The sequence below is a fragment of the Phalacrocorax aristotelis genome, chromosome 12, assembly GCF_949628215.1.
Source record: "Phalacrocorax aristotelis chromosome 12, bGulAri2.1, whole genome shotgun sequence".
Lineage (NCBI taxonomy): Eukaryota > Metazoa > Chordata > Aves > Suliformes > Phalacrocoracidae > Phalacrocorax > Phalacrocorax aristotelis.
In genome coordinates this window covers 17050803-17075495 of record NC_134287.1, presented here as the reverse complement: position 1 = coordinate 17075495, position 24693 = coordinate 17050803, and the positions used below count along the sequence as shown (strand labels likewise).

The following is a 24693-nucleotide window of genomic DNA, read 5'->3' as shown; positions in this document are numbered from 1 at the left end:
GGGGGGCGGCGGGCTCCGCTCCCCGAGGCGCTTGCGCCCGCCCCGTCAGCGCCTACGATCCCCAGCGCGCTCCGCGGCGCGGCGGCGGGGACCGGGGGAGGAGAATCCGGTCTGAGAGGGAGCGGGCCGGCGGGGCGCGGCTGCGCAGAGCGCGGCTTCCTGAGTGTCTGGTGGCGGCGGCCATTTTGTGGTGCTTCTTCCCTCTCCTGTTCGCGTTGCGGTGTCGGGACCTGGCGAGGGGGCGAGACGGAGCGGGGGGAGCCGGGGCCCTCACCCTCACCTTCCCTTCGCCTCCCTGCGCGGCGGAGCCCCCCTCCGGCGCCGCCCCCGGCTGCAGCTGAGAGCGGCGCTCGCCCACCATTATGGAAGACGACGGGCAGCCTAGGACCCTGTGAGTGGGGAGGGGACGGCAGGGGAGCCGTGGGCCGGGGCGGGGGGCGCTCGGGAGCGGGAGACCGAGCCCCCAGCGGGCCCGGGGCGGAGGGGGCCGGGCGGGGAGGGGGATGCGCTCCCGGAGGCGTGCGTGGCCGGGCTGCGGTGGGGGCGGGGAGGCGCGGGCCGGGCGGTGCGGGGAGGCGCGGGCGCGGGGGTCCCGGGAGCGGAGGGCGCCTGAGGAGAGGGAGAGCGTGTGAGGGAGGGGCGGGAGGCGGGCGCGGAGCTGGCCGCGGGGAGGGGAGCGCGGCTCCCGGGGAGCGCAGCTGCCGGCGGCGCGGACGGGGAGGGCGCGGGCCGGTGCTGCACCGATTCAGGGCGAAAACGGGGGGAAGAGGAGCTGCCGCCCTATTGGCGGTGGCGGGGGGATGCGGGGTTTAGCCAGGTCTGTGTGCAGTGGCCGGGGGAGAGGCTCGCTTGCCGGCCTGCCGGCACCAGCCTCTCCCAGGGGAGCGGGGGCCGGGTCCCCTGTCCTCGGGTCCCCCTCACAGCCGTCCCGGCGTTAGGAGAGTTCTTTGTGCTCTCCCTGCCGTGGGTGGGATGGGGGACGCCGTGAAACGAGACCCTCTGTAGCGGGCAGGGTAGGAGAAATTGCTTTTTCCTCCAGTGCTTTACAGTGTGCTTCAATAACAGCCTCTTGGGCCCTGGCAAGAGCAATAACTAGATGTTGGCCGTGTCTCTCTAGGCGGTGTTTAATCAGTTGGTGGCTGTCGTCTGTTTTCTGTTTAAAAATATAAATTTGAGGTTTTTCGGTTGCTGTTGAGTTCTTTTCAACTCTGCAGGTATGGCTTAGATGGGTTTTCTTTGCCCTGTAGACTTCTGTGAGGGTGGCTAATACGTATGGTTAGGCACTTGAGAGCACATAATTCTGTTGTTGATTAATTTAACTAGTTCATGGATTTCCAGTTGCCGAAGGGTGTTATGTGCTGTATGAACAGTACAGTGTTCGGGCCGTCCATATAAGAAAGGCAGTCTCAACAGTCCAGCGTTCAGGCTGCCCGTATGAGAAACATGGCTCAAGACAGCGCAAATGAAATCTTTGTCTATTTAGCTTTTGGGACAGTAGCCTTCAGAAAGTCTTTGAAAGATAACTTGGATTGAAGACCACTCTAAAGAAACTAATGAAATGGAGTAAAATCTCTCTGAATTGCTTTAGTTTGTTTCCACTAACAAAATGATGACTTGGCATTTAAGGCTTTTCAAGGCAATTTTGTGTTTTTTTTTTTTTTTCTTGTTCCTATGTCTGCAGAAGTTCTTTTAACTTGTTTATGGTGTTGTATAAATACTTACTTAGTCCTTCCTCCCTGAGATGCATAGTGTAAATAAGCAGATCTTAAATGCTTCTTGTGTCGACTACCCAAATGGTTTGAGTTTGCTTGGCCTGGATAGTGGATGTAGTTTTCAGAGTGTTGCTTTAGAACGAGAGGAGATGAAAGGGTAAAGGTACACAGATTTCTACTCATTTTTATTTTCAGGGTTCCTTTCCTCCTGATTGGCTCCTTTTTTTTTAATAAATGCTGTATCTAGAGAAAGTTTTAAGATGTTCTTTTACTGCTAACAAGTTTTGGTACCACACTGGGAGTGGGTTCTTACTAACACATCCATCAATGATGTGACTTAGCTCATAATCACTGAGAAGAGAAAATCTACGTTTGTACCAAGATGTCTGAAATAGCATCTCTACAGCTGCCCAAGATGTTTTATTGCATGTGACTCTCTGTTTGTCAAACTAATAAACAGCATATACATTAATTTCCTAGTAGTTAATTTTGTAGTAACCACAGTCATGTAGGGTTACTTTCCTGTAATTATTTGAGGGCTTTTTTCATAGAAGACAAAAATTCTGCTCTAGCATTTCTTACATCTCCATCTTGTCCCTACTTTTACCTGGAATATGTTTAAATTTAGAATTGCAAGTTATCTTTTAAAGGTGATTATCCTGGGTAATACTTTTCACATAGAGCAGTTATAATTTCTAATATCAGTAAAACTCATTGGCCCCCAGGAACAACTAATAATATTGTTAGTTGAACTACTTGGCTTTGTTTGTTTTTACGGGGGGTGGGGAGTAAGTGAAGAACAAATTGTTTCTATAGCTATTTGACCATGTGCGTAGGCATTCAGTTGATGAAGTTATACTCTATGAATATATTTGGTATTTTATGTATTCCTTCAGGAAAGAAAACCTAACTTGTAGGTTAGGAATTTTTCTTTCTTAACACTTGCAAGCATTTTTTTTAATTATAAAAAGAAAAACCTACCTAACCACTGTTCACCTAACACTTATGCCCATCTTAAATAGCTCAGGAATAGTAATTGTTTATATTTGCAGTACTTCCAGGGCCATTATGTTGTTTTCAGTCATGATAGATCAGTCATGTACCTCTAAGAATTCAAAATGTTTTCTGAGGCTTAATATAGAAAGTAGGCACCATTTGCATTTTTATTTCTCACATTTCATAACTAGTAGGCCTTCATAGAAATGTGAAGAGTAACGTTCAGTATTATTTGCCAAAAAGTTTTCCTTACTGCTCTAAACAATTGGAAGGTAGCTTGAGAAAGGGAGGCATTTTTGTAGGATTTCTCACACCCCTCAATTCAAATGTGATATAGAAAATTTGCAGTGTGTAATTTTTTAGCTGGTCCTAATACCAGCTGTGGGCTTCTGAGTTTTTTTTATAGAACACTTGAAAGCTTTGTTCTCTGTGGGTACTGTCGCATCTCCTATCACAAGCTGTGTCAAAGTTGTTTTTCTACTTCTAAGTGGAAACTAAACTATCAGAAACCTAATGTGTTGCTAATGTTATCAGCTGTTGCTGATAAGAAAACAGCTGGAAAAAAGTTCAAAATTTGTGTGTTCTTATTAATAATTTTAGAAAAAGCTTCATGAGCAGTCACTGAATACCTACAAGTTGTTATATCCTTACCTTGCCATGGTGTATTCTAAGGTTTGTGGAATTTGGATGGGGTGCAGAAGTAAGACTTCAACTGGGAACCCGGAGCTGGATTCAATTCTCTGAAACCTTTCAGTTTAGCTCTCTTGTAGAGGAATGTTGTCTGCTAGTGGAGTCTGCAGAGTGGACTTCTCTTGGTATTGTTTTATTTACGGTAGCTCACTAGCACTAGGCAGAAATGCTACTAGAATTTCTGTGGGTTTTTCACCACATCAGTTACCTTATTGTTTATCATACTTTCTTCATTTAAATATGGAATCTGCCCTTTCTAGCATGTTGTCTGTGAGTGTGAAAACATTTACTGTCTTTTCTCCAAGTAGCATGTAGGTGAGTTTTGTGGACTTAATAGTGGCTGTAAATGTCCCTTCCTTCCTTACCTGTCTAGGATGCAGTGAAAACCTGTTTAGCTTCACAGAGGATATTTTGTTCGGGCCAAAGACTTTAATTCTAAAACTCATTACTTGCTGATAGGTGCTTCTTTTATTCTTTAGATAATTTTACAAGATCTCTGAATTTTAAATACATTTGTGTTATCAGTAGCGTTCAAAAGTGTAATATATTGAAATTTATATCAGGAGATATATGTGTGTGTGGTTTGGGTTTTTTTCTGTATGTGCGTATTAATTGGTATTTAAGTGCTTCAAACTTGCAGAAGGGAACAAACACTATTGCCTGTATGCAAAAAGCCACAACTTTTGCTGCCCTGTCACATTAACCAAGACAACAGCCTATAAAAGTATAGTAAGTGTTTCTTCTCTGTTGGGTTTTATAATTTTTAAAAAGTTTGAATAATATATCCTCTAGAGTGTTAAAAAAAAACAACCAACCAAACAAAAAAGATGGAAATACCATGCATTGGCGTGTTAAAAGCCATGTGTTTTCTGTTTATTTTGATTGCATAAAGTAGAATAGAAAATACTATGTTATGTTACATCATATATAAATTGAGCTAGAAAGGGGAAAACTGGGTGTATCAGTATGCTGGTGATATGTGGTGGGTGAATAGCATCAGCTGAGGAAAGCTTTGTGTTTCCAGAAAGGTAAGGTTTCTGTTCCTAATGTGTTGAATATATCCCTTTCCTTAGTTCTATAGTATTCAAACATTGTACACTGAAGATGTTTGCTTGTATGTTTGGGTTTGTCATCTTTAACTGTACTGAAGGAGTTAATGTTACTGCAGCCTACTTTGGAGACATGAAAGTAACTATCAAGTCTTATTTTTTAGTGTGTTGCTTCAGATTTGTAGAGGTTTGTATTTCCGTATTTTACATGCAGTTCAAGAGATTTGGGTCTCTGGGTGTTGTCCTTGTTACGTGAACCTTTTATTGTACAGTATTCTCAGCGTGTGTATTCTTCAAGTCAAAGTGTTAGCAACCTGTGAAGGTATCAATGCCTTCTGACTACAGTAAAATTAAACATCAAGGCAGTATTTATCATGTACGTATAAAGAATTAATGGACCATTAGGACGTAACATCCTATTTGAATCTAGCAATCAGGTGGTCCAGAATTACACTGCTGATTTTTATGAAGAGGCAACCTGTTTTACAGTTAAAAGTTTATGCTGCAACATTCTTTCTCACAACTATATTGCGGAAGACATAGCAGTATTGGAAAACCACCTGGTATCTCTTTTAGCAGTTAGTGTAATTTGTCTTACCCTAATGGTATAGATTTCTAAGGAATGGCTTTTCCTGGTTTTTTTGTCAGACCAAGAGGAATTCTTGAGATTGCTTTTCAGAGTTCTTGCATTTCCAAAATCCATATTAATATTATGCAGAAAAGGCTAAGATTTTTTTCTGAAGTGTTAATTGTACTCCTTACTGTATCTGATTTTGCCGTAGAAATAATGCTAGTAGGACTTCACTGTATTTAATTTCATGTCAGTGCTGCTGTACAGGTGCTTACAGGTATGCTCTTAAGGCATGGGGTTAACTAATTCTGTTCTACAATATACAAAGGAAGCAAGTACTAGTAATAAGTTCACAATGGTAAGGATACTTTGTGTGGGAATTCCTAGTGGTAATTACATTTTACATCTGATTTTTAGTAGTATCTGCAAAGGTTAATATTTCCATTTAAAACTATTGGTGATTTATAATTTAATCTTGGTGAATGATTAACAAAAATTTAATTAAGGTTTCAGAAAGAATGTATGGATAAATGTTTAACTGCTAAGTTTTCAGAATAGAGAACTGAAAAGTCAATGAGATGGGAAATTTGTCCTGCAATGGGTCTTACAGAATTCTGCAGTTTATAACTCCTCTGCTGAAACACTTCATAGTACAGGCTGCAACTGTAGCTTCTGTTAATGACTTCTATTCATACATACTTAGTAAGGAAGTAATGAGTACATGAAAGCTTTTAATGGATGTTCAAGTGATGTGATATATAAGAAACTGACTCTGGATCTTGTGTAGCATTTAAGTCCTGACTGAAAGAGCACAGAACTGTTTCATAGTTGTTGAAAGAATAACAACATAAACAAAAATCTGTTGATATAATTGTTTGGTGTTCAGATGAAAACGAATAGTGTCCATTTAATTTTGCTGAAGCTAGATAAAAGTCCAGCTGACAAACACAGGAACTGCTTTTCAAAATTTTTAAAGGGATGCCCATTAAGCAAAAGAAGTGTGCATGTAAATTGCTGTACTTGAGAATTTGGCTTATGCATAGACTAAGAAATGCTGGTTCACGTTTATGTTCACTGAAGTGTGTTAACAGCTCGGATTGACTTTAGTTTACTGTATTATGACATTCTATAATAGACCAGAGTAAAACGTATCTTGTTTCAACAGTATACACACAAAAGCTAAATCACAAAAGTGCTGCTCCTGTTATTGGTTGCATCTGAATACTTTGTCTTGACAGGCTTACTTGTAAAGATAACGAATGTCCTTGTGCTGATGACTTCTGAGTTCTGTTGCTGTGACAGGCCTTTCTCATTTATAATTCGATTACAAATTGGTCACTTTTTTAACTGTTCAGTTTCGCCTGCATGATTTTCTCAGCCACCTCTGTCTCCTGGTTTTACTTTTTTGTAAGTTTAAAGTCTAGCAGAGTATGTAGAAGTAGTTCTAAAACTCTGCTGTTGGATTTCTGGCTATCTGGGTAAATCTACGACTGCCTAAACTTGATAGGTATTTCAAAGCTTGGAATTATTTATAAGGTTTTATAAATAAAAAAATCAGGGAGTATGGGTGGTATTAAAATAACACTGCCAAAATCTTGGGAAATTTTATAGAGGTGGTAGCTGTTGAGATAGATGCTGTGCGGAGCATTCCTGTGGCAAAATGCTGCATAAATTGCCTTGCCTATCGGTGAGTGGGCTGGGTTTCCAAATGTTCAGGAAAACAGAAAAATTGAGTTGGTGCTTGCAAGGCAGCCCAATTTATGCCTGATAGCTACTACTGAACTAATAGGAGTTGGTGTGGGTTCATACCCAAATTCAGAAGTAGTCTTGATTAGATACTCAGTGGGAAGTGAAATGTAAAACATCTTTGCCCAGGTGGTTGCTGTTCTACCCAACATTCTTGAGCAGTGTTCCTCCTGCTTTTGACATTTCTCTGCCAAAGAAACAATTGGCACTAGATATCGGTGTGCAGTGTTATGTCTGAATCAAGCTTCATGTTCTCAGTTGTGTGGCCAGCTTTATGATTTAGAAACCACATGAATGCTGTATTAAAACTATATCATGAAATAATTTGCAAATACTGTCTTTAAGATACCTGGCATGTTTAAAGGGAGATTTTTTAATAGTAACTTAAGATTTTAAAATCATAATTGCATTTAAAAATATGAAATTTCTGATTTAAAACATTGGTGTTTTTGTTTCCTTGTGTAGCTATGTAGGAAACCTCTCCAGAGATGTGACTGAAGTTCTTATACTTCAGTTATTCAGCCAGATTGGACCATGCAAAAGCTGTAAAATGATAACAGAGGTAAGGCTTTCCACATCCTGAGGGGTAGCAAATATAATGTAACTTAAGATAAAGTTGTCCAAAATAAATGGAATTGGGGGCTTCTTTTGACATTACTGGTAGTGGTGTTTTTAGGTTGATTGTATTTGCCTTTTGAAATAACTTTTTGTAGAAGAGACCTGTTGTGTAGTCCTATATTTTGCCTGTAGCCCTGATGTACCTTTTACCAGCTGATGATGATTTTCCACTTTATTTTAAGGATTGTTACCCCCTCTTTTCAGAACAAAGTTGTTCTGATGATCAGAAACCTTATTGTTTTAAGTGTTGTTCATGTCTGGTTTGTACATTTTTCAATTTATCTGAACATGAGCCTCAGTAATTCTTTTCCCTGTCAAATGCTGCTTCACTGTGGATGAAAAGTAAAAAATCCTTCAAAATAAGTTCTGTTCTTCCTGAGCGTCTTCTGTGCCTGTGCGAATAGCTCTTGTCTGCACCTGTGTGTTCTTAAATTAATTTTTCTTGAAACAAAGTTGACAAAATTTCCGTAGTATTCCAGATAAGGTCTTTTGTACAAACTGGTGGTAAGTATGATACTTTCTTCTCTTCATTGTAAAATACTTTGGTACGTTTAGGGTTGGTAGCCATTTCTGTGGTCTTGCTGTCACATCCTAGGCAACTTATCACTCCGTAATATTTTTCCTTCCTTCTGCATTTATAACTGATAACCTTCGAGGAGGCAGGGACTAATCGGAACTTTTGCTAGGTTTAAACTTTGGTTCTTCAACTCTGGTTTTCTGTATGCTCTTCCTTCTTTTTACTACGTCTTATACTTCATACTAACTTGTAATTACAGATTTCCGGACGACAGTCACGTTGTTTTTTTGGTCAAGATTATTAATGAAAGTATTAAAAGGCAAGTCTTGCGACCAGATTTCTTTAGGAACACTACTAGTAACTCCTCTGTGGTAGTCTTTTCCTGCCAATGTGAGACACTGATTTTTGGTGTTTTTCAGCTGCTTATTATCCACCCGATGCTTGTTTAATCACTCATATCTTTGTCTTAACTTAATTTCCCATGTAGCACTTCATTCAGACTTCTTGGTGAAGATAAGAGCTCTGCCACATTTTCTAAAAGGTTATTGAAGAAGGATAACTACACAGGATAACAGCAAAAATTGTTAGGTTTTTCTCTGAAGAAAGTTTTGATTCATATAGTCTTCAGAACTAAGGTGCTGCTGCTCTGTTAGCACCAGTTTAATTTCTTGAGAACCAGATGAGACAATCCAACAGTCATTTTACCTTGATTTAGGCTTTGTGGTTTTAAGATTTTTACATAACCATAGAAATAACAAGTGACACATCTTTATGAAATAAGTAGATAAACAAAGAGCTACTTGCAGCTATATTCAGTCATACGGAGGTGAATGCACTCTGCTGACCTTAGCACCTGTCACCAAACAGTCAGCAAGTGCAGGTTGGATTCTAGACGGGAACTGGCCTGCAGCTGCAGTGCTTCTAGCTGTCAAAGTACCTGTCCATATTGTCCATCCTTCTTATCAGGGTGTTGCAGACTTTTCGTAGGCACTGAGTTACATTAAAGTGGTTCTTACCTGTCCGTTGTTATTACCACCATCCATCAAGTTTATACCTTACATGTTTCCCTTTTGTGAGTTTTTTTTCCCCCTTGTTAGCCAGCTGTATCAACTGTTTGCTCACTCTTTTTCACTTGTAAAATATGTGACGTGAATGTGTCATGTGTTTATTTTGGGGGTATATAATACTCAGAGGGATGGTGTGACTAGCATATTTACAGGTATCTTCAACACCTAAAGATCTGGGCATCTGCAAAAGAGGCTATTCTAGTGTTCAGACAAGTTCTTAGTGTGAAAGAAGACCCCACATACAATCTGAAAGTAAAATTGCACTTCAGTTGAAGCATAAACTGTGCTGAATCTGCTAATGCCTTAAATGGTTTTTCCAAATCTTGTTTTCATTGCAGCAGGAAAGTAGTATGGGAAGGGGGGTGAATCAAGGCTTACTGTTTTGGGGCATCTTGGGTGATTGAGCTTTTGGAGCACTTCATGGTTGTTGTGACTTAAACTTTTTTTTTATAATCTTACGTATATTTTCTCTTGTCTGTTCATTTTGCATCAGTCAGAGATGCCTAGTACTGACAGTGTTTAGAAGGATGACTTCAGACTACTTTATCGTTTTAGGTATATAAAGGCCTTGTGATCAGTTCAGCTGTTAGATCTTAATAGCTTCCCTTGTTTACGTGAAGACAAAACTATATTTGGATATGTACAATCCAGTTTTGCAGGGCAAATTAGGATTTCTTTGCCCATGTAAATGGGTGTGAATTTTCAGAAGTTAATCAGTAAAACTGGTAAAGGCCTACTCTTAACTTGTGTGAGAGCTGTGGTCTGTCTGACACTGGGGGAGGTTGGTACACAAGGATACTGGTGCCAGAGCAGTTTCTTTATGTGCTAGACCCTTCTGTGTCCATGCAAGAAACAATTTTAGTTCAATATTAGTGTTTATCATCTTTTGATCTATGTACATGCAGAGTAGTTAATGCAGACGTTTTGGTGTAAGGCTCTAGTTTTTGTGCTCATTACATCTTTGAGGCAGATTAAATCCAGTGTTAAAGTTGGCATTCTAATCATCATTTTTACTTGATCAACTCTTCTGAAAACTTTACGTTCTTTGCACTTAATACTCTGGTACACCTAATACCTCAGTGAGCTTTATCAGTATTTTTAAAGGTGATTCGATAGGCCATCCTACAAAAACAGGTTATACCTAAGATTTAACAGAGTAATGATCAGTTGATTAATATCTTTTTCCCTCAGTCAAACTTTTGAGCCCTTTTGAAGGGATGTTTCCCAGTTGCTGGGTATACATTTTTCACTTGAGGTTTGGAATATGCAACTTTAAGGCTGCTGTCTGCTAGTGATTTTCAGGCAAATAAAAGGAAAGACTACTTAAGTAGGAGGAGAGAGAAAATAGGCAAAAATGTATCTGGGGAACAAGCCTTTCCAGCTTTTCAGTGTATATATATGACGCAGAAGACCATTTTTGTTCTTCTCTGTTCTTCCCTCTTTTCCCCCCCTTCCATCCAGTCTGCAGATCACTTTTCTTGTAGTTGAGTTATTTTTAGTTTAGTAAACTTAAAGTACTGAGCCCTCATACAAAGTAAACTATACTTCAGAAATTGCTAGATCTTTAATAAAAGTCCATCTTAATTCTTGCATTTAAGTGTAATGTCAAAGGCTATTTCATAAATCTAATGCAAATCATTCTTAAAGTTTCTAGCTATAAGTAATATATTTTCCTGGATTTTCTTCTCAGCAACCCGATAGCAGAAGGGTCAACTCTTCTGTTGGATTTTCTGTTTTGCAGCATACAAGCAATGACCCTTATTGCTTTGTGGAATTTTATGAACACAGAGATGCAGCTGCTGCATTAGCTGCTATGAATGGGAGAAAAATTTTGGGAAAGGTAAGTTGCTTACATTGTAAACTTAGATTTAAGGAATTTGGTTTATGTAAAAATATTAATAAAAGTGTAGGGCGTTCATTTTGTTGAAGATGTTTACCAAGGTTAAATATTGTTAGAGTAATATTTTAAAAATACTGATTTTAAAAAAGTAAATCTTGTTTAGGAAACATAGTTTGTGATGTTCTAGTTACTACAGCGGTTTATATCGAATGATGATTTGTAAACATTGGCAGTTATTACCCACCCTTGAATGAACTTATAAAATGTAAGAATTTTGTTAATTTATACTAAATATTATACTTATTTTCAGGAGGTCAAAGTAAACTGGGCAACAACACCAAGTAGCCAGAAAAAAGATACATCCAGTAAGTAAAGTAATGCCACAGTATCACTTCTAAACAAATCCTTCACAATGTGGTAATGATTTGTCGTAAATGCATTTCAGCATAATTTTTCTCCTTCCTGTCTTGTGTTTAATAGAATTTTGCAAACTAATTCTTCTGTTTCTGCTTTACAACTGGGGAAACTGGAGTGGACAGATTAAATTGCTGCTGCTCATCAAATGGAATCCTGGGCGTTCCTGGTTCCCAGTGCTGTGTACAGAGCATCACTTTCTCAGGAGTTGAAATTTTAGATAGCAGTTAAATATTTGATTAGTAAATTATTTATTTTCAGATCACTTCCATGTGTTCGTTGGGGATTTAAGTCCAGAAATAACAACAGAAGACATCAAGTCAGCATTTGCTCCTTTTGGTAAAATATCGTAAGTATCATAATAAACACTTCCAATGTCAGTTAGAAAATGACAGTGAAAATTTGTTTGAGTTGAAATGTTATTTCTTATCTTTTTTTAGATAACTTCTGATGTTAATTTCCTTATGTTGGGTGGGCAGTAAAGAGGGGTTATTGTTTCATCTCAGTATATATCATGCTTGTAAATAGAGTAATGTAATTGTGCTCTGGTTTTGCTGAAAGCAATGTGCTTTTAACCTAATTTATATGCTAATGTCCTTCAACTTTTTATTAAAATTTAATTACTGTTCCTAAGCATGACTTTTTGTTGTTCAAAATGTGTGCAGAGTAGTGACTTGACAACTGATATATGTTGCATCTTCAGTGTATTTTGTATGCATTCATGCTGCATTTCATAGGCAATGTAGAAAACCGGGCAATTAGAATATAATTTTATGAAGCAGCTAGCTGAATAACCTGTGAATGTTTTGAGAAAATCTAATACTCTATGAGAATGAAATCTACTTTTTTGGATGATAATGGGATCAATTAAAATTTTAATATTTAAATTAAAAAATGGTAGATTTACAATATGTGCACATTTCTGCCAGTTAAGAGAATGTTTATTTAAACATCTCATAGATAATTCAGGTGATGCTAAATCACCTGGTGTTCTAACTGAATATATTTAACATTACAAGAATCTTTGAATGTTAAAGTGTATATGTCCTTAAGAGTACTGCTATGAAAAAGTCTGTTAATCTATCAGTTTATCTTTATAAAAATCATTCGAAGTTGCACATGAATGTTTTTGTACTATTTTACAGGAATATATTTCTAAGAACAAAATTCTTATTTTTCTCTTGTTCTGTACGCATATTTTTAAATGAATCATATCTTATTTCTTACCTCTGCTGTTTTGTTTACTTTGCTTTTTTGTCTCTTAATGTGGTAAGTAGTACTGTTTTAAAAATCAATTTAAAGAGAATAATTCAGGTTTCTGTTTCTCAATCTATATTTATACCTGAGACCTGCAGTTTTTCTAAAGTCCAAGTCACAATTAAAAGTAATAGCATTCTGGTTATTTTGCAGAATTGCTCATAAGAATGGACAGGATCTTGAAGGCTAACTGCAAGGAACTGTGCACACTGGAACTCAGTTGTAGATTTTTTCTCATTTCTATTTATTCTTATTATACATTATTTATATATACATATTTTAGTATTTACATTTTAACATTCTATATTCAGTGCAGTTCTATATTTCCAATCATTTTAACTTACTCACTAAAATTTCTGTGTAAATTTGTTGTTTTCGTACTGGTGTGCTTAGCATTGTTGTTAGTTTTATTCTCCTTTCTTAAATTTCTGAAAATGTCAATTTTTCAAAATTTACAGCTACCCAAACTCCAAAATGATGGTAGAGAATTGACCAAGAAAAATAAAGAAATCTGTTAACAGGCCATGTATGCCTTTTAATTCCTATTTTTTCCTCTTTTTCGATTTTTTAATATTTCATATATTTTGTATCACTAGGCAGAAGACATTTATCTATTTAGAGAATGCATGGTAAATTAGATAGAATTGTTACAGTAATTTATAGAACAGTAAACCTTAGAGGACCCTAGCCAATAGAATATTAGAAAAGGAAACTTTGTTTCTCTTATACTTCAAATTTGAACATTCTAGTTCTAGCCAGTATAGGTTATGTGGATAGGTTGCATGTTTATTACATGTTATTTTTTTTGTCCTACTGCTTTTTTCTAACAGGTAAAGAAGCAATAGGGAGAGGTCAGGAATGATTGTAGTTTTAGGGCTAACTGAATTTAGAAGAGAAAATTATGCTCACAATACAGTGTGTGTGGTTCCTTTTAGTTTTTATTTTGCAGGTTGTTACTACTACCCTCATATAGCTGTGCTTCTTTTCACAGGGATGCACGGGTAGTTAAAGATATGGCAACTGGAAAGTCAAAAGGCTATGGTTTTGTATCTTTTTATAACAAACTGGTGAGTAATCACAACGTAAATTCAAAATAATTGCCTATTTTCCACTTCTGGTTTGGCCTCTTTGTTTATATATTCATTATGTATCAGACTTTCCCAAGGGAAATGAATTTGCCTGCGCAGGACATTTACTTTAATCAAAAGCTTCCGTTATTTGTGGTTAAGGGTTGAAACAATTCAGATGACAGTGATGCTGTGAGAACATTGTGCAAGAAGATTCCTGAACATAGAGAGCTTGTTTGGGTGTGTTGGGGTAGTTCAGCTTAGTCTGTGGAACCATCTGTGCTGCAGTGGGTTGGGTGCCAATCAGTAGTGCTTTGGGTCTTGGAGCTACGGCACCATGTCAGGCCTGGTGCAGTTCCCCATATAAGGTAGGAGCCTCTGCAAAACGACACCCTGGAGCCCTCTGTCCTAAGGATTGTGGTGCCATGCTGCACAGCAGGGTTTGGTGTTTGCCAGGTTTAGGTTCATGCCAAAGCTTGATCTTTCCAGGGACCTGATGCAACCAAGTGTCTTATGAGGAGAGGTTGAGGAACTGGGGTTGTTTAGCCTGGAGGAGGCTGAGGGGAGATCTTATCACTCTCTACAACTACCTGAAAGGAGGCTGTAGCAAGGTGGGTGTTGGTCTCTTCTCCTGGGTCACTAGCAATAGAATGAGAGGAAACGGTTCAAGCTGCGTCTGGGGATGTTTCGATTGGATATTAGGAGAAATTTCTTTACTGGAAGAATGGTCAGGCATTGGAACAGGCTGCCCATAGAGGTGGTGGAGTCACTGTCTCGGGGGGTATTTAAAAGACATGTAGACTGGCACTTCAGGGCATGGTTTAGGCGACATGGTAGTGTTGGGTTGATGGTTGGACTTGATAATCCTAGAAGTCTTTTCCAACCTTAATGATTCTATGATTCTATACACTGAAGTATGGCTGGATTTATTTGCCTGAGGTCTGCATCTCAGTAAAGCTCTTGGTTGGTCTTTTGCTTGAGTTGTTAGAATGCTTTGAAATCTAAGATGGTTCTTTGTGTTGAGCAATTAATTTGCAGCTAAGAGTTGATTCTGTACTTCCGAAGCATTTTGGTCATGGATATTGTAAAACTTAAAGGTGGTTCTTGGTTTTGTGTTGGGTAGTGTTACATAATGGATAATGTTATGGATGCTTAGGAAAAAATGCTTCTAACAAGTGACTAGTATCCCTTTCTGACACAGATATTAAAGATGTTATTTGTAGAATTAATCAGTATAGTACTGATAAAAATAGTGATATGCCCTACCATTTGTACCAATACAGTTGACTCAGCAAATAGTTCTTGGTAATTTGGAAGTTAAATATTTGACAGTGTAAGAAAATTGTGAAAATTATTTGGAATAGTGAGCTATGTGTTTAGGACAACATGGGGAAACTGTTTAAATCACTTAAATATTTTGCACAGGAAAAACACACACAGTTAAGGATTTTAGGCATATAAGCCAGTTTTGTGCAGTCAGAAGTCCTACATGTCAAGATTATTTTTCTGTCTTCTGTAAGACTTATCTGGAGCTGAATCTTAATCAGAAGAAAAGTTGGAATTTCTTTTCTACAGTTTGGCAAATGTCATAAGATACTACAATTGAATGTGTTGGTTTAATGTATTTTTCCACTCACACTTTATTGATTTTTGTGTTGCAGCTGAAATAGACAAGAGGAATAGATGTCTTAATTCCTTGTGCCCCTCTTCCCTTACCATATGGTTGTGTTTGGTTTCTGTGACCGTAGGGGAAGTGCTACAACAGTCATACAGAATGCAAGTTACTGCACTCTTTTAACACTGAGCCATAAAAGCTCCAATTTAAAATCCGTATTCATTCTGCAAAATTAGTGAGTTAATTCTAAATGTAATACTAAAGAGTACTTCTAGAATTTGTGTCCTTATTGCTGTTCATTCAAACAGCAGCTGCCCTGATAGAGTTGTTACATGACTATCCTGAGCTGGTAGTTTAAGGCCTGTTTTTCAGAATTTATTGTCATCCTGCTAGATTTGGGGAAGGGGCATGTCTTCCTCGATTTCAGGTACTCCAGCCTGAGGTCTTAGTGAACACCAAAGTTATGAGAAAATTACACTCCTACACTGAACTGGAGCAGTTATGGCATGGGCTCTGTTCCATTTTTGTCATAGCCATGGTCCTCAGGACTGGCAGCAAGATTCACTAGAGCTAGTTTCCTTTCCTAGTCAGTTTGCAACTTACTCGTTATGTTTTGGGAGTGAGGGTGTTTGAATAAGTGTTTTGTTTGTCTTCCCCCCACCCCCCTTATTGGTCATCTTTCATAGTTTCTTTTTTGTATTTATGTATTGTCTTCAAAATGAGTACTCTATGTAATTAGGAGGATAAAGGTCCTGAGTGATTTGAGTTTGAGACAAGTCTGTTAGAGCTGGAAGTCTTCAGTGTGAGGCAGGGCAATGCTAGCAGCTCACCTTTAACTTGTCCATGTTCTCTTTGTCCCTTGTGCTTGGTGTTTTTTTCTTAAGCTTTGTGCCCCTGGAAAAGCATTTCAAACATATGTACTATTTGCTCTGACTCTCTTCTTTCAAAGCGGTTGGGGGGAAAGCTGCTTCTTGCAAGTATTAGCAAACTTATCCCTTGCTTACTAGACATTCTGCTTTCAGTGTGAAGTTAAAGATTGTCTTCTAATTCATGCCCAAGAGAAGAAGTTAAGCCACGTGGGCCATGGACTCTCTTGTTTGTGTGTGTTCATACAATGACTTTAATATTTAATATTTAGAGAACTTACAAAGCAGTCTATGCTCAGCCATAAGCTGCATGCCTCCAGAGGGCAGAAGAGAGGATGGGGCAGAGGGATGTGCAAATAATAAATTAAAGGAAACTTATGTGCAATCTATTTGATCTCAGTGTTACAGTTTCTTAGTAACTGCCATTCAGCCTTTCCAGAACTTAAGATTTTTCTACTTAAACTTGGCCTATTGTGTTTAGTGCATATTAAGATTCTGAAAAAACACACTCAGATCTCATTATACAATGTCTTTTGCAAACATGTGCTGCATGGTATAAATGTTACATGGGTTACATCTGAGAAATTTTTCAGTGAGGGATTTTGATGATTAAGAATTCTTTCCTGACTTTTCATCTGTTACTATTAAATATACTTTTGTGTATTTTTAATACCGTTAATTGGCAAAATAATTTGGTTTTTAAAATATCACTAAAATAATAGTTGCTTTATTTCAGTAATTGCTTATGGCCTCTGTATGACCTTCGTACTTTTTTGGGCAGCCTTCAAATATTCTAATACAGATGCTTGTTGTGTAAAGGTAGTGTATGTATGATTGTAGTTGGCTTCTAACCTGGGTGTAGAGAATGGGGATGGGAGGAAGGTTTTACCAAGTCACTTCTGAGGGCCTTCTCTTTAACCAGTTGGCTTCATGTTACTTAATTATTGGCCGCTTGCTGTGGTTGTTGAGAATTTCGTATAATTTTTTGTACCAGTATTGGTTTTGTCAATAGAATTAACTGACAACCAAGTCTTTCTTAAGAAGTATGTACAAATCTACTTCTGTTTGGGTGTGTTCATAATCTTTATTTTAACCTCTTTAGGATGCAGAAAATGCTATTGTACACATGGGAGGCCAGTGGTTGGGAGGCCGTCAAATCAGAACTAACTGGGCAACACGGAAACCACCAGCCCCCAAAAGTACACAAGAAAGTAAGACCTTCACGTAATGCTATGTTGTGTTTGCTGTCTTGCGTGGCACTGTTCAATGGAGGAATAAAACATGATGCCGCCAAAATCATGTCACTTAATTACATATCTAGCTTGACTTCCAAATCTTAAAGGATAGATTTTTCTGGTATATTATATCAGTGTAGTGGTGGCACTACTGGTCTGTCATAAAATATTGGATGTGTTTGTTAAATGTATAATTCATAACTGGGTACAAGGTAAGTATCTGGGGCTTTGTGCTTACTGTTAGCTTACTGCTTAAAACAGCCTTCTGTCTTTGTAGATAATACAAAACAATTGAGATTTGAAGATGTAGTAAACCAGTCAAGTCCAAAAAACTGTACTGTGTACTGTGGAGGAATTGCCTCTGGGCTAACAGGTATGACTTGTTTTATTGTACTTTTTTATTATTGAAGCTTTTTGGACACCATAATGGTCACTAATTCAAAAACATTATATGTTGTAGATCAACTTATGAGACAGACCTTTTCACCGTTTGGACAGATTATGGAAATAAGGGTGTTTCCAGAAAAAGGTTACTCATTTGTCAGGTACGGACAGAGGAAAAAGTGTGATTTTGTTCATGTAGTAATGTTTCATCTTGCTGTAATTTCACTTGATTGGACTTCTGCTGATACATTAAAAGCTGTCACCATATGTTCATAGACAAATTTGGAACTTTTAAAAGTGGCCACCAATCTTTTTACCTGAGAAGATGAATATCTGTGAAAGCAGATCTTTTTCTCTGGATTTCCTGTATGTATGGACTCAGTTTTTTAACATTCAGGTGAAAGTACTATTACATGTAACATGAGTTTGTTTTTACATTCTTTAGATTTTCAACCCATGAAAGTGCAGCACATGCTATTGTTTCAGTTAATGGAACCACAATTGAAGGACACGTTGTTAAATGTTATTGGGGTAAAGAATCCCCTGATATGACTAAAAACTTCCAACAGGTAACTGCTCTTTTAAACTTTTCATTGTATCACAACAGCAATTGTGTATATACCTGTAATGCCTTCCCAGTTATAGCAGCTAAATCTTGTGGCAGAGTTCTTACAAAATTCCATGTTTGGTCTCAGTTCCAGTTGTGTCTTATGTTCCAGTTGTTCATCAAATTGGGCTGGTGATTTTGATGGAATATCTGTTACTGTCTTCTGGATATGATTGAAGATAGGGAGAAACTTTGAGGTAGTTCTGGTTCCTGTTAGTTCACTTACTGCAGACTAGGTGACTATTCAGCCAAATACTCTTTGGTATTTCAAACGCGCACAAACACGGTTTTCCGTACAAGGATTTTATTAAGTCACAGTGATGTCTTATTTATTTTTCTGTTCTCATTATTGCTTATTTTAGCCACTTGATTGATACAGTAAAAAATTTTACCTTTAGCACCACAAAAGGAATGTAGTCCATCTCTAGAACCTGAAGTACTATGAATTATTCTCTCCTTAGGTGGATTACAGTCAGTGGGGGCAATGGAGCCAAGTGTATGGAAATCCACAACAGTATGGGCAATATATGGCTAATGGGTGGCAAGTACCATCATATGGAATGTATGGCCAAGCATGGAATCAACAGGGTTTTGGAGTAGAGTGAGTAATTATATTTAATTTTTTAGAATATTCCAAGAATGTTATATCTGAGTTTCAGGCTCATTCGGTTCAAGGGTTGCACAAGGTTTCAAGCCCTAGGTGGACTCCTGCGTGCTTAAGCTTATGTTTAATGATTACAGTGAACTAAATAATGGGGTGGTGAGTCACTATGACTTGTGCTCGATCACACATTTCATGTGTATGGATGTTTTGAGACTCAAGGCACAAAGACTTCTCTGGTAGAGTTTTAGATGGTGATCTTGTCTGATATCTAAAAATTTTCTGGATTCTGACTTGTAGCGGTGGATACTGGTATGTGAACCAGGGAGCCTGGGTATCTACCTAAAGGGTTCATAACCCTGGAGAGAAGAATCTACATACTCACATTTTTAACTTGTGCAGTTTCAGAATTTGGGTGGGCTTTTAATTCGTGATCTCATGAAGACTTCAGTCTTCAACTTTTTTAAACATAATTTTAAAATAACTTCTTTGTTTGCGTAATCCTTAATTATCTCTTGCCAGTTAAACATATTAAGCTCTTATAAACCTGTTACTGGTATTCATGCCAATTAGGCGTTGAGAATTTTTTGCATTTCTGCATCACTGATGTTGACTTACAGCCACCTGCGTATGTACATTCCTTTGGAGGCGGTTGTCCTATGCAACTAGTACCCAAGGTTTGTGGGGATTTTTTCTCTTTGTTCTTAAAAAGCGTATGATATTTTCAAGAATCACATGTTGTAACAGTTAACCTGAATTACTCATTAAAGAGAAGAAGAAATTGTTCTATTTCGGTATGAATAGTAGTGTAGGAGGTATGTTTTTATTTTTTTTAGTCTGTTGTCTTGTAAATAACTTGACTGCCTTGCGTGATTTTTTTTTTTTCTTTCCTTTTTTTAACCATCTTGTTTCTCTTTAAGCCAATCTCCATCTGCTGCCTGGATGGGTGGATTTGGTGCTCAACCTGCCCAGGGACAAGGTGCTCCTGTAATACCTAACCAAGCTGGGTATGGTATGGCAAGCTACCAAACACAGTGAGCTGGGACTCTGTTTAAAAGTGTGTATTTCATGATAGGCTGCAGTTTCCAGTGACATTCTGAAGACTGGAATGTAGACAATGAAAAAAGAAAATATTTATTTTAAAAATGGAAATGTTTGGAACCTTTAGCACAGCTTTGCTTTGGTGAAGGACACAAATGTCTTCTAGTTCTGCCTTTTTAAGTTTTTGTTCATGATGGATATGAACATGTTTTTCTTTGTGTACAAAAATTGAAAATAAAGTCAATAAAGACAATTCTGACTACAAATTTTGATATAGTAGGAGAAACGGCTGATGAATTTGATCTTTAGGTTACCATTCCATTTTTTTGTTCTGTCTTCAGTGTTTTATATCACTGTGCTTTTTAAGAGAAATGATGTTGAAAAACGGCAAGTTGAACACACGTCCTGAAATAAACTGTGGACCAATCGTTACAACCTGCTAGACAGTATTGAATTTTCAAGAAACTTATGGGCATAGCTCAGAAAGTATATGTAGGTCTTGGAATAATTTTTTAAAAAAATATTTAATTTTTCTACATGCTTAAAGACAGTCTGATACAAAGAGTAGGTCAGTCTAAAGTGAAAAACAGTACTGTCTGAATAATTTCACATAATTTTTACTGTCCACATTCAGGCACACATGAAAACTTCAGAGCTGGTTTGCTTATTAAGACTGTAGTAATTTGCATTTAATTTTGAGAAGTAAAAACGTTATTGCAAGTATGTTGTTTGTATTCAAATCAGACAGCCATACTTGTGCTTTTACATAAAGTTTGAAAGCTACACATTGTAAATATTTCATAATTACAGTGTTTCAAAAGCATGCTCAAACATAGAAGTAGCAATGTAATTATTCAGAGTAATACTTAATATACTCTACTGCTTTAAATGCAGTAGATTGACAAGAATGTGTGAGACTGACATTTCCAAAGTTGGCTATTATGTAAAGTTACATAAAGAACTATAACAAAGAGCCTTAATTTTAATTTCATAAATCTTTAATGCATCACCTTTTTGTCATTAGAAATACAAAGTTTTTGCTTTACATTATTTGGTATGTAAATACCTTGGTTAACAACCTTGTAAACCTATTTCAAGGTTATCATAGGTTATATAGTATCTTGAGTGTTTTGAAAAATCTTGATGTTTTTTAAGTCTAGAAATATTTTGCCCAAGAATTTTTTAACAAGATTGTTAAAAACATCTTATTTTAGAGAATATTCAATGTGCCATTTGGTAAATGGAGATGCAGTTGAAACAGTACACTGAGTTGTGACTTATTTTTAATTAAAGTTTTTGTCTTTATGGGTGGTTTGCATGTGACGAACCTGTACAGAGGCTGGGTTGTCTGTGTACTGAGTGTATAAATGGATAAATCATGAAGATGTTTAAATGGTATACTTGGGTTATTTCTGAATTATTTTATGGATACATTGATATAAACTGCCTCAATAAATTTGAAGTTGAAAATGAATGTAAGTTAGATATAAGTACTGTGTCTTACCTGTGACAGCTAGGGGGTGCAAGTGTTTCAGCTGTATACTGAAATACACTGAGGCAGGCACAATTAAAAAAAAAAACGTAGGATTTGCAGTGATAGTTCAGTGAAGCAAACTTGCATTTTAAAAGAAACAATGTTTGATTTTAGAGGTGATAGTTCTAAAAGAGTGTCTGAGAAGCCACATATTTTCTCTTTTCTGTTTCTTGCCATGCAGGTGTTGCAAGTTAGAATAGGTTTTGAAATGGAAACTTGCAGTTTTGTTAAACCCAGCCAGGTTGTGCAAGTAACTACACTTAATGCTGTAGCAAATCACATGAGGTTTTTTCCTCCTCTTCTACTTGACATGCTTAATAGTACCTTGACTTTTAGATCAGGTTGAAAGTGAGATATACTGGAAGAGCATTTTAGTCAGTTGGCAAAACTGCCCAGAGATACTTGTAACTCTGGGTATCTAATGCATGCAATAATGACTGAAGTTAGTGTGGAACCATAAGTGCTTGTGATGACAGAATTGGCCCTTTATCTCTGTTTCTCCTTTATGATATACGTAGTGTTTTTCTGCTCAAGTTAGGAATCTTGTCTACAGGACTCTTGTTTTTCTATAAATTTTGTATATATGTGTATATCTACGCGAGGATCGGCCTATACATTGTGGTTTGGAAAAAACCCAAATCCACAAGTCTGCATTTTTGTTACACTTACCAGGTTTAAAAAAAAAATAAAAATCATGAGTCAGTAGATACATGAATAACAAGTTACTTCAGGATTTCTTAGACTTCACTTGAAACCTGGGGTTTCTACATAATTCTAGGTGTTTGACATATGGCTATGTTCTGGATGCATGCTGGTATGTAAGCAGTATGTTCTTTAGGCGCTACTGAAGATTTAGGTGATGCAAGTACGTTGCCACATAAATGCCCATATAAATGGGTGTAATCCTAAGGCAGTGATCTTTCAGGTCTTAATATGTAGATCACCTTAAATATGATTATTTAATATGCCTGCTGTAGAGCTGGGCTGTACCTGACCTGTGTTTCAGGATGAAAGATAGGATATACTTTCTCATTTAAGTCTTTTGCCATGGATTTTATATAGCTTCTCTTTAATGGTGATATTTCTTCGCAGACTTCTCAAGATCTGTGAGTCTCCAGTGTCCTTTAATGTTTCTATAGCTCTGCGAGGAAGCGTTGTAATTTGGATTGCTTTCTACTCAGTAGCGTTCATAAATGCATCACTGACAATTTTTTGGCACCAAAGAGCCTCTTGCACCATACTGCTTTTCTGTGTGACTGTTACACTGTTATAATTTCTCTAACTACAGAAATCAACCACTACCTAACCCCTTACCACTACGATTTGGATTTCAATAAGTATTGATTTATCATGGCTGAAGTTGACGGTGTGCAACCTGAAGCAAGGTTGTAATCTGCATTTGCAGAAAATGTTCAATAAAAGTGAAACATGATAAAGGGCTTATCCTGTATTGTCATCTGTCAAAACATTGTCCCTCTCTGCTGTAAAACTGACAACAGGCATACAAGGCTGAACTTGTAAACTATGCACTTGTAATCATGTAAAAGATGTTTTGTTTAAAATTTTTCATACAAAACCATTTTGTATTTTGCAGAGTTGTGGTAGTGAGGCTGTGAATCTAAGGTTACATGTAGCTTTTCATCAGTCTTGCCTCCTTGTGTATATTTGTTAACAGTTTTCAGACACGCTCTTCCTGCAGAACCTTCTTCCTTACCAAGATAATGTCATGTGACAGCTATTCACTGTATCAGAACCATTTTCTTCATTTCTCTTACCAAAAAAGTCTCACAGTGAATAAGGCTCAGTTTTGGAGAAACTTAGTGATTTCTTTCTTGTGTTTGTACACAAGGAAGCAGACTTAAACTGTATGGACATGATTAGTGTCTGATACTTCTATATTATCTGACTGTTTTTGAACAAGGGCACAAGTATTTATTTTAATCACATGGAACTGTTTCCTGGTCAGCAATAAAAGATTTTGTTGCACTGGTCTTATATTGCAGGATACAGGCAATCTTTTATTCAGTATACTTAAAAACAACAACAAAAAAGATGGCGTTTGTAAAGAACTGCCTTGTTGCAACTTGAATCTTCATACGTAGATACCATTCGGGGTCTGGATTGCTGCTGTAATAGCAAAAGGAAGGTGTTCTTTTGAAACTGAGAACTTATTTGTTCTGATCGTATGTTATGCCTGTCCAATATTGGTGGATTTAAAGGTTTCACTATGTAATAATGTTTTTGTTCATGAAAAGGTAACTGCAAGGCAACAGCTGCTGGGAAGGTCTTTGTCATGTTTCATTTCGGCCAACTTTTGTGAATCCAGTTGATTGTTTTTTTTAAAAAAATTAAGATACTTGTGTTTTTCAGTATCGCATGGATAAAACCCCCCCCACACCTTTACCATCACTTCAAATCAAATAAAATGCTCAAAAGTTTACTGAATGTTTTACTTTAAAAAGAAACAGGACTTTATGTTGATGAGTGAACACTGGTTCTGTCATCTTTCTGGGGCTGTCTGCTGATCCAGGTCATGGATGTGAATGACGTGGTCTGCTCACTGACATTTAAAGGGTAATAACAGAAAGTTAATTTGACATCAGTAATGATTATTTGAGTACAAGTTCTTCTTGCTTAAATACACAGCCACTCATGCTTTAATTACAGCTGATCTGAATCTTCTTGTTTATTAAAGTACTCCTGATATGCTGTGGGAAGAAACATTGCTTTACCTTTTGTCTTGATATTCAGGCTGTCAATAAGACATCAGCATTACATAGATGGTGGGTTTTTTTGTTTATTTAGAAGGAAAACACCTAATGGAGTTCTGTCAGGGCATTCAGTGTAAGCTGACTTTGCTGTAGTGTTGGGTGATGGCGTTTGAATATTCCCTTTAGAAAACAAGGGATCAGTTGCTCTTTGCATGAACCCAGGTTCTCGCTGATCCCAGATACTTGGCAGCTGTCTTTCCCAGCCGCTTGCAAGGAGGGGAGGAGGAAGAAAGGGAAAAATGATGGGACTAGGTGGTACGCAGGCCCAGCTAGTGTGCGTGATGCAGCAGCATCAGTGCCAAGCCCTATTGTCAAACACATTTAAAATCATGACAGGCATACACAGATGCCGCAGCAGTGTACAAAGGATTGTGGCTGTTCAGATGCAAACTTGCTTTATCTCCTTGCTTAAAATAATGATGCTTTAAAGTTATAAATATAGAAAACATAACTTTTTGCCATTTTTGTTTTGGTTCCTGAGGAAACAGATGCACA

The 24693-nt window shown here is 37.6% G+C and overlaps 1 protein-coding gene across 3 annotated transcripts; it reads left to right on the top strand.

Annotated features, from left to right (window-relative positions):
* TIAL1 (TIA1 cytotoxic granule associated RNA binding protein like 1) lies at nucleotides 1-21367 on the top strand. 3 transcript variants are annotated; one of them, XM_075107376.1, is made up of 12 exons: nucleotides 1-391; nucleotides 7230-7326; nucleotides 10657-10806; nucleotides 11117-11171; nucleotides 11482-11569; nucleotides 13469-13544; nucleotides 17128-17236; nucleotides 17538-17633; nucleotides 17721-17805; nucleotides 18090-18213; nucleotides 18713-18852; nucleotides 19773-21367. In XM_075107376.1, exons 1-12 carry the CDS (start codon nucleotides 363-365, stop codon nucleotides 19888-19890), a joined length of 1167 nt encoding a protein of 388 aa, XP_074963477.1. In that variant the 5' UTR covers nucleotides 1-362; the 3' UTR covers nucleotides 19891-21367. The 3 variants fall into 3 exon arrangements, with proteins under 3 accessions (XP_074963477.1, XP_074963478.1, XP_074963479.1); XM_075107377.1 differs by having other exon boundaries at nucleotides 92-391; nucleotides 10708-10806; XM_075107378.1 differs by lacking the exons at nucleotides 1-391; nucleotides 7230-7326; nucleotides 10657-10806; nucleotides 11117-11171; nucleotides 11482-11569 and adding an exon at nucleotides 12685-13003.
* The last annotated feature ends 3326 nt before the right edge of the window (nucleotides 21368-24693 follow it).